The sequence below is a fragment of the Dipteris shenzhenensis genome, chromosome 11 (assembly GCF_047967505.1).
Source record: "Dipteris shenzhenensis isolate YYH24624 ecotype China chromosome 11, Dip_SZ_1.0, whole genome shotgun sequence".
Lineage (NCBI taxonomy): Eukaryota > Viridiplantae > Streptophyta > Polypodiopsida > Gleicheniales > Dipteridaceae > Dipteris > Dipteris shenzhenensis.
The window spans coordinates 19,400,354-19,413,123 of NC_141606.1; the positions used below are offsets into that span (position 1 = coordinate 19,400,354).

General features: G+C 40.7%; 1 protein-coding gene across 1 annotated transcript; it reads right to left on the reverse strand.

Annotated features, from left to right (window-relative positions):
* Positions 1-7,351: 7,351 nt before the first annotated feature.
* Positions 7,352-7,911, reverse strand: LOC147896728 (uncharacterized). The gene is made up of 2 exons (XM_087381141.1): positions 7,771-7,911; positions 7,352-7,678 (listed from the first exon to the last, which is right to left on the reverse strand). Exons 1-2 carry the CDS (start codon positions 7,909-7,911, stop codon positions 7,352-7,354), a joined length of 468 nt encoding a protein of 155 aa, XP_087237267.1.
* Positions 7,912-12,770: the final 4,859 nt, after the last annotated feature.

Genomic DNA, 12,770 nt, shown 5'->3' on the forward strand with positions numbered 1-12,770 from the left:
ATTAGCTATTTGATCGGTTTAACCATGGAAGAACCACAAGAAAGCATAGGTTAAATTTCTTGCTTGCTTTTCGGGTGGAAAAATAGCATGCATGGCACATGCATTCTATAAGGTGGGAAAATGGCAAGATTTGAACTTCGGAAAAGAAATGGCTCGGGAAATGGTCGAAAAATCACTTGCTTTTCAAGTGCCTCTTTTGGATCAACGACATGTCAAATTCTGGACACCAATGCATCGTGGCAGTTGATACACTATCCTCTCCCTGAGTAAAAGCTTTATCCAATCCATTGGCATGGTCCACGTGAGGTCATATCTAGTATGATACTTGTGTGGTAAAGAAACGCAACCTATTCGTATAGGGCTAGGTAATCAAGAGAAAATGGATTTGAACCCCTCATCCGACTCTCCACATATCTCAATAGTTCTTTTGATCCGGTTTGGGGGGGGGGGGGGGAGGGTGTCAACCAATGATTTGATACCACATGACTTCAAATCCTTGAAGAAGATGGGGGACTTAAAATCCTTTGAGAGGACTAAAAATCCTAGTACCTAATGTGGGACTGAAAGTCATAGTACAAGAATCTTAGCCATAAGATTAGGTCTCGCATTGTATCCGTTGACTGATTCGAAGGAGGATGAGAACATTTGGTCAAAGCCCAAAATAGAAGAAATAAAGAGGGATCCAATTACGATTCAAGATGATTACCAATCTCTATTCACGCGATTTGATGGAAATGCATCATAGAGAATAATATTTTGAATACTAAAATGTTGATCACTTGAAGAGCCTGGCAATGACAAGAGCTTGACAGATGGATGGAAGATAATACTTCCCAATATGACTGGAGATGGAGGCGCAGGTCAAGTAACTCAGCCTGAAGGAGATTGAACATCTCCTGAGAGAATAAGAAAGCTCGCCCTTTTAATTTCGGTAGAGCTTTATCTTTTGGTCAAAATTGAAAGGAATCTATTCGAGGAACCGTAATGAAATAGTAATAATAATAGGACATGGATTCATCAAAGTTACACAATGATCAACAATTCCATTGTTACAGTAGCAGCTATTTCAGCTCACGTATCTCCTTGGGTAGAGCATTCCCATGTATCGAGAAATAGCAACCGGTTCAGTCATACATTGGTGGGAAAAACAAGAATGATTCAATACGGTGTCCAACAAACAAATCAAGAATTTCACTTCGAATCTTAGAATTTAACACCTCTAGGCTCCGTCTCAAGAGTTCATTGAATTTTCCCATGCATCCAGTAAGGTCGAAGGTGGCCCTAGCCTCGCCTCAGTCATGCTCTTCACTAGGCTTATACACATTTTCTTAGGCTATCTCCTCCTTAGCTCACCCTAGGGGATTCCAAAATAATACCATCGGCCGCGATTCCCCAATGGGAGGGCGCACTTGGAGCCACTTTTCTCAATAACGAGAAGGAACGAAGCTCATGGAATTCCAAAATAATACCAGTTGCTAGTGGTGCTTCTGGATCCTTATCCAATGCACTAATCTGTCTATGAACGGAGACGATGAGACTCAACCAATAACTTCATACTTGCAAAATCTCAAAAAATACACAACTCTCAATCTGCCCTCTAATATGAAGCTAGGTGCAAAGCATCTCTACATTAACTCCAATGAAACCATCCATGTAGTCACGTTGAAGCAAATTCTGTTTTGATTTGCCATCTACATTTGCAAGCTCTTGTTTGCCATCTCTCTCTCTCTCTCTCTCTCTCTCTCTAAAAAAAAATTTATTTAGAAAAATGAATAAATGTTATATAGAGAGATATAATTTAAATAAATAAACATTATATAGAAAAATAATCAAAATATTATTTTAAAAAACCTAGAGATATTGGAAATATGGAAAACCATATGAATTGTATGGGATGAGAGAATATTAGATTTGGTAAAATGACAACCATAAATATTGGAAAACATACTTGTGATTCTATTGTAGGTGGGCGAAAGGTCGTGATATGATGTACCATACTAATGATGAAAGATGGCCCTGGCCCTCATTTGGAAATCCGAATGCTTAGTCATTTTCTTCCCTCCCTTGGATGAATTGCATGGAGAAATTTTTGAACATAAATATTTAAAAACAAGTGGGCCAAAGGGCACAATATGATGTACCCATCTATTTAAAAATATGATCATCCTAATATATAATTATTGAAGTACAAGAATGGCTCAATGTATAAATATCAGAGAGTAGGAGCGACCAACTCCATAAATATACAAACGAAAGAAGGCTAAGTAAGAGGATATGTTTAGGGATGAGCTTATAGGTGGTGAGTACTAATGGTAATGGTGGGGATTTTGGTGCATGTGTTTAAGTGGGGACCATCACCAAGGCAATTGACAATGCAAGGTGTGAAAGAAGTCCAACACATGGATATGTTCCAAAATTTTGGACTCACATTGGTGAAGGCTTTATCTCACCACTGCCACCCCTAGATTTCCACCCACATTTACCACATATGTTTAAAGGCATGGAATGCTATGTTGGGCAAGGCACCCTCTAGACACATGAACCCTCCTCTTGCCACATGAAATGACATTTTCTTGCCCACAATCTATTGTAAATACTTGTATCTATGCCATGCATAAAGAGATACAAAAGGACAACTCATACCCTCAATTTGAGCATCATTGTATATTTACAATTAATTAAGACATAAGGAGAATGCAAGGAAAGCAATCACGGGGAGTTACCTTACACAAATTCCACACCTTTGAGACAAAAAAGTGACTTGGAACTACACTACCTTTGAAGAAAGCTAAAACATGAGCTTGAGGGGTCCAAGTCATCAAGAATTGTCCACAATGATGTGTAATTGTTGGGGCATAGGAAAAATACAGTACTATTATATGTAGCTTTGGCCTTGGGATGTTAAGAGTTTGTGAGCAAGTAGCAAGAGGACAATAGCCCTCAAGTCACCATACCAACCTGCACTCCACATCAGACGGCTTACACATACTCTTGATTGAGAATGCACCCAAAAGGTTTAACCTTAGAGATAATTTAATGAAGGCACCACCTCTTGATGATCCCCACTCACAATGCACCAATATTCACTACACTTACTACAACCATGTCTACTTGGAGCCCAAAATTTTAGATTCATAACTCTTCCATCTAAAAATAATGCACTCGGCCTTCCTCGAATCTCCAAACTGAAGCAATAGAATTTTGACTTCCCCAGACCCTTTGTATTGAATCAAAAGACGTTGGGTAAAAGAGGTACTACTATTGTTTTCATAAATCACTGCCCTAAAGAAAGTATGGAGTTTCACCTACTAAATTGGATAGGTTGCAAATCTTATAGGTTGAAAAGACAAATGATTGAAACTTGGTGAGCATGAGACTATATCTCATCAACCACATTGTCAAGGACACATAGAGCCTCTATCAAGGGGTTGTCAATAACAAATTTATTATTTCTCCTTCAACAATATGTTATAAGAAGGAGGACCCTTCAACAACCTTGAGAAAATTTTCCAAAAATGAATTCCTCATTGCGCTATGACTCTTTCCAAACATGAACAACAAACGCCTTCTATAATTTCTAGAGTGTTCCTTTTATAATTTGTATCTTGCTTCCTTGCCCTTACTAAATGCATTGGTTTTGGGAGTGTTCCTTGTATAAGTTGGTAGCTTATTTTCCAAAAAGAATCAAAGTCCGAGTGTTTGATTCAAATTGAGAAGACAATGGTGCAACTCTCGGCATAATGGAGTGGTTGTGGGATAGCAAAGTCCAAAAAATCAATTCATTTCAAGATAGAAAAGTGTAATATTAATATAAGTATGCCCTCTAAATTGCCCTCTGACTGGACCAAGTAAGGATTTACATCGCACATAAAATAAGCTAAGGATTTGTAATGTAATAAAGCATCCTACATGGTAATGATCCATGAGGTGATGCACTTGTAATCAAACAAAAAACTGGAATCCATTAGACTTGACTTCACAACCATTAAATCATCACCCTCATGTCTAAAAGAATGATGGCTCATATATAACCAAGGAAAACATGCAGTCCAAATTTCAACTGCAGCAGCAAGAGCAAAAATGCTTGTACACAGATACATTTTTGTTTGATGGCGTAGTTTGTCGTATTCAGCAACCCCCAAACACATAGTCAATGTAAGCAAACAATGATGTGCTTCAAGATTTCAATGTTGTGAACCGATTATCCAAACAACTCTACACAACTAACTAAGACATAAACATAATGCAAGGAAAGTGATCATGGGGAGTTACCTTACACAAATTCCATACACCTTTGCGACAACAAAGTGACTTGGAACTACACTACTTTTAAAGAAATCTAGAAGATGAGTTTGAGGGGTCCAACTCATCAATACAACTTGAATTTTCCACAATAATGTATGATTGTTAGGGTGTAGGAAAAAATACAGTACTATTATCTATAGTGTTGGCCTTGGGATGTTAAGAGTTTGTGAGCAAGATGCAAGAGGACAATAGCCTCACGTCACCAGAGCAACCTGCCCTCTACATCAAATGGCTTACACAGACTCTCAATTGAAATGCATCTAGAAGATTTAGCCTTAGATATCAATTGATGAAGTCACCAACTCTCGATGACCCCCACACACAATGCGCCAATATTCATTACACTTACTACAACCATTTCCTCCTTATATTTATTGTAGCAACTCAATTGGATCTACTTTCATCTTTAATTGGATGTCAAAAGTAAATGGATGACCTTACTCCTCCCTAGTTTATAACATAGGGCAATTGGGGCACATACAGATGAGATGCCCTGAAGGTGAAATGAAAATGCAAGATTGTGTGCTTCTTGCTCGAATTAAGGTCAAGCAAAGCTAGGCATGTTCCACTACATCCTAAAATACTCAAATGACACCATTAGAGGCTTGCGTGCAAATAGTTGGAGAGCTATGATAATGCGAGGAATATACTAACCAACAAAACTTGAGAGGATTTCTCAAAAGGAGCTGAGCATTGAGACATGTATTATAATAAATTTAGTTTTTGAATTTATATATGAGAGTTGCCGGATTTAATACATCCCAAGCATTGTGTTCACTCTTGATTTTGGTGTTCTTTTGTACATTGGCCACCATAACAAGGAGGCACACATGGGAGGATTATGACAAGAATGAGGGGAAGAGCTTGGAAGGGGACTACAAGGAAGTGCAATTGAGTGTAAACGATTTGAAGGAGATCATGGACCGTGAAGTAAACAAGGTGGTTGATGTTATGAAAAAGGAGAGGTTCCACAAGCCTAAAGTCATTATGGTAGTGGGAGGATTTTCAGCATCTCCATACCTCATGAGACGAATCAAAGAAACATTCAAAGACGAAGTCAAGGAAATTATCAATCCACCTAATCCTCGCAGAGTTCCAAGGAGCTATTTTCCTTTGCATGAATAGAAGTTTTGTACTCTCTAGGATAGCAAGAAAAACATATGGCATAACCATTACCTGTGTTTCCAAGGCCGCGGACCCCATCGACTACCTATTTTATAATGATGAAGTGATTTGGATGTGCACACACGTTTTCGATGTGTTCGCACCAAAGGATGATGAAATCGATTTTGACAAGCACATTGATAAGACTTTCAAACCAACGAGCCACCAATAGAAGTCCATGAAGATTTCACTCTACTCTTCGATGGACCTACATCCATGATACATAAAAGAGAAGGCTGTGTGAAGCAAGGTGAATTTGTTGTGGATATGTCTCAATATCTGTCAAAGGACAAGGACCGTACAGTGTTGGTGTCTATGTTCTTTGGAAGGTCGACAATAGAGTAGACAGCAAGAGCATTGAGCTTTGGCCATGGGAAGAATACTGTAGGGATGCTCCCTATCAAGTTTGAGCATGCACTTACGATTTTGTAGCTATAGCTTGAAAATATTTTGAGATCCAAGCCTACTGAGGTCATGGAGCATGATTTCAAATATCATGCTCTCTCTTGACTGGGATCAGAACAAGAATTTTGTACAAAAGCCGTCATGACTTCTCTAAATTTTGTGTAGCTGCAGCTCTCACATATTTCTTGTTATTCTCAGCTAAAGTATGTTGTCATGTAAGCTTAATACAATTTTGAAGAGCTACTTTCTAACGCTCCCAGAGTATCAGACCTAATACAAAACTTGGTCAAAGATGGGCCTAAAGCCCTTGCCCTTCACTGCAAGCAGCCCAAAAAGTGGCGCTACAACTTGTCGACTCCCCCTAGGGCCTCACTATACTATCTGTCTCTTTCAACAGCTTACTGAAATCTCTCAGGTAGCTCCTCACCACCTTCAGGATGGCCGTTTCTCTCAGGGCTAGGCTGCCTTTATGGTGGAACATAACACTATTCCTAACCTCCCAAACCGCTTGTAGGACCGCTACCTAGAGATAGGGCCAAGTCGCCGCCAACGTGGAGGGGAGTTTTGCGACATCTCCTAGCACGGCTCTGTGCCAACTGCCTCCGAGGAAAAAGCCTCTCATCAAGCCTGTCCCCCTGATCACACTTTCTAGCCTCAACCAAATCTGTCTAGTCGTCGGGCAGCTCCACATCGTATGCAATTCAATTTCCTTGGCTCTACTGCAGATCGGGCAAGAAAAATTGACCTCTATCCTCCTTGGCTCTAGTGCAGATCGGGCAAGACAAATTGACCTCTATCCTTTCTGCCATCTGCCCCCGAAGAGGGAGGCACTCATGCATGATCTTCCAAAGGAGAAATCTAGCCTTGCCAACTCAGCAATGTTTCCAGATTTCCTAAAATCTACCCCTCCACCATTTCGGTCCTCTCCTCATCGCCCACTTGGAGTTGAGGTTCCTTACCGAGGTTTCTTTTGCTATTAGTTTTTGGAGGCGGGTCTTCCCGATCCTCCATTGATTTTTTCTGTAGTCCGAGGCCACCACATAATTGGATGGCCAATCCTCAGGTATTCTTTCTAACACTGCCAGCATCAGATCCGCTTCGCCCAACGTGAGTGCAAGTTTATTCTTCAACTCCTCTAGTGGGGGTTCCAGATATCCTTCCATGTTTTGATGCCCTTTTTGAATAATATCCTTGTGCAGGGTAGATCATGCCAGCCAGACGCTTCCCCCTCTTTTCTGAAGGCTCGACTCCACCAGATAGACTCGCATAAGCTTCCATCTCCCTTCACCCTGGCCATGGGGACCAATTGAGGAATCTGGTGCAGGTTTTCCATGCTGCCACCACCAATCTTGCAGCCATATTCAAGCCTCGAATCCGCAGAGGGGAGTCAGAGAACAGCCGCCGATGGTACCAGCTCAGACCCGCCCAAGTGCCTACCCTTTGACCTTTACCTTGCTCCACGAAGAATCTCATCAGCTCAACCCATGGGATACCATTTGGGCAGCCACTTGCAAACTAGGGAAACGCTCTTATTGCAAACATCAGGAAGCCCCGAATCCCCCAACTGTTTCGGTAATTTGATCAATTCCCAAAAGATATAGCGCATACGCCTCTGATTTTCCTCCTCATCCCACACGAAGGCTCGAAGCAGCCTTTCGATTTCTAACCAATGGGATTTTTTGAAATTCCAGATTGACGAAACATATGTAGTCGTGGCAGTGAGAACATGCTGAACAATGAGGAACCTTGCATTCCAACCTAGCGTGAGGCCATGCCAGGCTTTCAGCTTAGACTTCAGTTTCTCCTTAAACCATAAAAATATATGTTTAAGGGATGCTCCAAACCCCAATGGAGCGCCGAGATAACAAACTACCTCCCCATTCGGAATGATCTAACTTGGAGGTCACTTGGACCCTGCCCAGTGCGAATCACAAAAGTCTTCTGCCGGCTACACTTTGAGCGTGACACTTGACAAAAGAAACTGATGGTTTCTAGCAACCAGGAGACGCTTACTTGATCCTCTAGCGTAATCGACATCGTGTCGTCTGCAAAAACAACTGAGCGGCCAGATGCTTACCAGAAGGATACCTCAGACCCTTAATCAAACCCGCATTGACCTTTGATTTCAGCATGTGGACTAGGGGAACAGTCCCAACTGCAAACAACAGCGGAGCCAATAGGCATCCGTGCCTAACCGATCTTTGAGGTCGTGTCCGCCAACCGCCCCTCCATTGAGGCACAACACCGCCGCTGCATTGCCAAAGAGAGGCCTGATACGATTGATGAAGCCTTGCCCGAAACCCAGGCACTCTAGGACTGCTATCAGATCATCCTATCGGATTCTGTTCATAAGCCTTATCCAAGTCTATCCCAAAGAAGAGAGCTTGCTGGCCGAAGCATCCTGCGTAGTCCAGAGTTAATGACACATTGAGGATGTTTTCGAAGATGTCGTGGCCCTTCATAAACCCATTCTGCTCTCAGTCAACTACCATGGAGCACAGATCCCTAATCCTTCCTGCTAAGGATTTGGCAATTATTTCGTAAGACACATCAACATGGTGATCGGGCGCCAGTCCCCCACCTTGAGTCTGCTCTACTTTTTGGGGAAGAGTTTGACCAAACCTACATTCACGTCTTCTGACAGGTAACCGCGAGAGGTAGCTTCATTCGCCATCTGGGTAAGATCATCGGAAAGTAACTCCCAAAACGTCTGGTAGAATTCCACTGTCAATCCATCGCCAAGTGCACGGTCCTTTTGCATTAAATCCAGGGCCTGCTTTAATTCTTTGACAAAGAAGGGCTTCGCCAAGGCCTCTCTTTGAGTGTCTGACAGCCTGGAGTCGAGGCCGTGAAGCGCCGCCTAAAGTTGAGAGTGCCATTCCTCCAATTTCACAGCTTCCTCAGCCACTGCTGGCGGAAGACTTCGGCGATATGCCAGGACTCAGTGACCAGGTTACCCTTTGCATCCTCCACCCTATCGACCGTTTCCCTGGGAAAAATTTTTGGAGGGACAATCACCTACCTCCAGCCATAATTGTTTGCTCCTTACCCTGGCTATTTGGGCCTCCTCAATCTCTCTGACATGCAGTGCCGACTCCAATTCAGCCCCAATAATGTCGCTAGGATTGGATCCGCCGGTGAATCCTGCAAGGCAACTGTAGCCTTCTGCATGCTATTCCAGTAGAGTTCCCTGACGTTCTTTGCATTTAAATTTCTTTGCATTTTGGTCCCTTCTTTATTGTTCTACCTTTTGCTGGACTTGCAACTATGTTTGCAAGATTGCAACTGCAACAAGGTGAAGTAACTTCAGTGGGCGTGCCAGAGATGGTGCGCACGAATTGTGAAAGGTAGGCGATAGAAGAAGAAGAGAGAGAGAGAGAGAGGGGGAGAAAAAGAAGGGGTGCAAATAGCAAGAAATAAGAGTGACATGTATAATTTCGATTTTGTTTTTTTTTTAACCCTATTTTCGCTTTGCCAAGATCAGTGCCATTACCTAGGCTTCCACTTTAAAAGTGGCAGGCCAAAAAATCTCATAACTTGCCTATGAGGGTTAAGTTCGATGGTAGCTTGGGTTGGTTAAGTCCATAATTGCAATTTTGTGTTAAGTAAGATGGTAGCTTGGGATTTGGCTTGCCAATGGGGGGTAAGGAAGATGGTAGCTTGGGTTCGGTTAAGTCGGTAACTGCAATTTCTGTTGTGGTTAAAGGGATGAGGCTGCAGTTCTTACACATCTCCTCTTGTACCCATATTAGCCATGCAGCTAAAGTATACATCATGCAACGAGAATATAGTTATCTATACAAAACCTAGCTTTATACAATTTGGCAAGCAGTATCTTTCTGGGGTTTTATTCAAGGCAGTCCTATTCCATTAGTTTTAAAATCTTGCCCCTTTCTTTGCTTTCAAATTTCTCACCATTTGGATCGTCTTATTTTTAACCTTTGCTGGAGTTGCAAGTCTTTGCAAGATCCAGCAGTGTTGCTTCCCATTCCCATATCTCCCACCTCCGCTAATCTCTCTTTAATCACCTCAAGAAGAATATCAACTAATATCTCTTTGACCACCAAATACCATTTGCTCACATACTTGGTGCCTTCACAAATGGTATGCAGATGTAGATGAGACCTCGTTAGCAGTGACCTCTACCACCATCCCAAATCCTATGGATGATCATGCATATGCTAGGTTGGGAAAAACAACTTGCAAAATCTTGGTTGCACCACACCTTCCAAGTGTAGTAACAATGGGAAATGAACTTGAGATCCACACATATGACTTTGAATTTCGTAAGTTGAAGGAGACACACATGCAAGCTCTCTCTGTCTCTCTCTCCCCTCCCCCTCCCCCCCTCTCTCACACTCTTCCCTTACCTAGCAAATATTGATGCACCTTTTTCACCCACTCACTGGTTGAGTGGACCCGAGTAAGGGTAGGTGTGCACACACATACGCACACACTTAACTAAGGTTATCCCCTAATATACACTCACTTGCACTCGCACACTCACAAACCCCACATAGTATTCCTTGGAATTGTAATGATTTTTCCTTTTTCCCTAAGAGTTCCCTAACCCACACCCACTAATCTACACACCACCCATTTGCCCACCCCTTTATCTACTGATTTACAAATCACCTACGCTCACTCATCCACATGCCATCCCTTGACCACACATATATAAATCACCCTCCAAATTGCACCTCATCCTAACTTTTGTTGCTCTCCATTTTGCATGATTTCTTCTTCCTTGACAGTTGAACACTTTGAATGAAACCTTCATGAAATCACATTGAGTTAAGCAATCCTTCAACTTTCCTTAGGTAGTTGAGAGAGATCTCCTTGCATTTCAAAGTGCAAGCATGGAAAGTATCTAAATGTAATAGGTTATTTATAACTTATTTCTTCAAGTGAACTTTCTTCAAAAGTATTTGAAACACATCATCTCATTGAACTTTATCAATATCTTTGCTATCCCTATGAAGTAGCTCAAACAAAGAAATAGTAAGCTCACCAAAGTAAAGGAAGCACGCAAAGCAAGAAAATGGGATGCAAACCCCTTGAGGGGAGTGCACGGCAGGTTTGACCTCCAAGCTCCCAAGCATTTAAAGAACAACCAAGCCCATGCACTAGTAAATTTTGTCCTTTGATTTCCATACCATCCATCTTCAAGGCCAACCTAACATATTTTACGAGTATGATGTGTACATTTAAATTCAAAATGAATACCATTGAAAGAAACATTTAAAAGGTTGATCATGGCATCCTAGGACTTCTCAACCTCAACAAAAACATTATTATTTTCATTATGAAGCGATGGTCTTTTTCTTGCTGACCAAGATAGACACACTTTCATAAGATACATGGCACACCCATATTATGTAGCCTATTCTTGATACTTGAAGATGACAAAAACACTTAAACATCATAGATTTTGACTTGAGATCCGAAGTAGAAGACATTAACTTATGGATATCCTTTAGAAAACATTTCTTCTTTGGATATTTAGGAAGAGCTTTATATATCTATATCCTTTGGATACTAATAATGTGATAAATTTCTTATAAGTTTATTTTGTTCATAAATTTTAATCCTTCCTTTACAAGGATCATTCAATACTCTTAAGCTATCATTGGTAGAAACAAGCAATAAATTTGTAAGCCTTTCGATGAGCCTTTTTCTCTCATACACCATGGTTTGCAATTATCCTTGTAGAATTTTTAAAAAGAAACATGATGTTTTAATAAGAAATACTGTCAACATAAGGAAAGACAAAACTATAAACAAGAAATGGAGAACTTCTTCAAGGCTTGGATTGGGTTCCTTCTAGCTCCTCCTTTCAATGCTAAACTTAATTTCCTTCATTCAATTTTGCATGTATCTCTTTAGAGAACTTCACTTTTTGACGAAGCCTTCTATGATCTCAATTAACATCATTGGAGGCCTCAATAATATATGTTAGGCATTGTTGCATATTATGAATTTGAGTGCACATTGTTCCAGTGCAAGGATCCTCCAAAGCAACCACTGCCAACAAAGTTACTTTTTTCAAAGTTTGGAGGGAATCTCCTTTCTTCTCTAAGTTTCCTTCAGGGTTGAGATGGCATTTTCAACCTCTACCTTGGTTCTTTATTAGCTCACTTTGAGCTGTTTTTTCCAAATGCATTGCATGATGTACTCCTGCATTTGAGCTTGCTCTCACACTTTTCATTCATACTTAATGAGGTAAAAAAAAATATTACTGAAACCTATGTTTTTTGGAATTGCTTGAATGGCAATGCCATAACCATTGGTATCGAAACTCTTATTGTGCAAATGTTTGATGATAACTTTAATGGCTCAATAGGTCAAAATAGCACAAAGAAGCCAAGAGAAGGTTGTAATATAAAAGTTTTCATTACACCAAAAATCAAGCTCTTTCAACCGCATTCTAGCTTTCTAATATATCTAGAATTGGGCACTTCTTTACAATCAAAATAAGAGCTCACTCTGCGACACATAATTGTCTCTCCCTTCATTGCTCTCTCTCTCTCTCTCTCAACTACCAAGTGGAATCTTTGTGCAAAATAATGCAAGCAAACTTGTTTGGTCACAAATTTTGAAATTGATCAAAAGCAAATAGAAATCGTCTTAAATGAGAGAAATCAATATTTAGGAATTTGGACACAACCAAAAAATACGGATTAGATTAGAATATATCCAAACTTACAAATTATATTTTTTCAAAAGAATAAGCTTACCTTAATCAAACAATGGCCTTGGAGCTGGGCAAACTAATGACAAAAAATATACCTTTATAAGACTAGCCAACCTCCTCATGCATGAGACACCTTCAAAAAGGTTCCCTCTAAAGTTGGTTACATTTGCCCTTAGGTGGATTTTTGAATATGGCTTTCAAA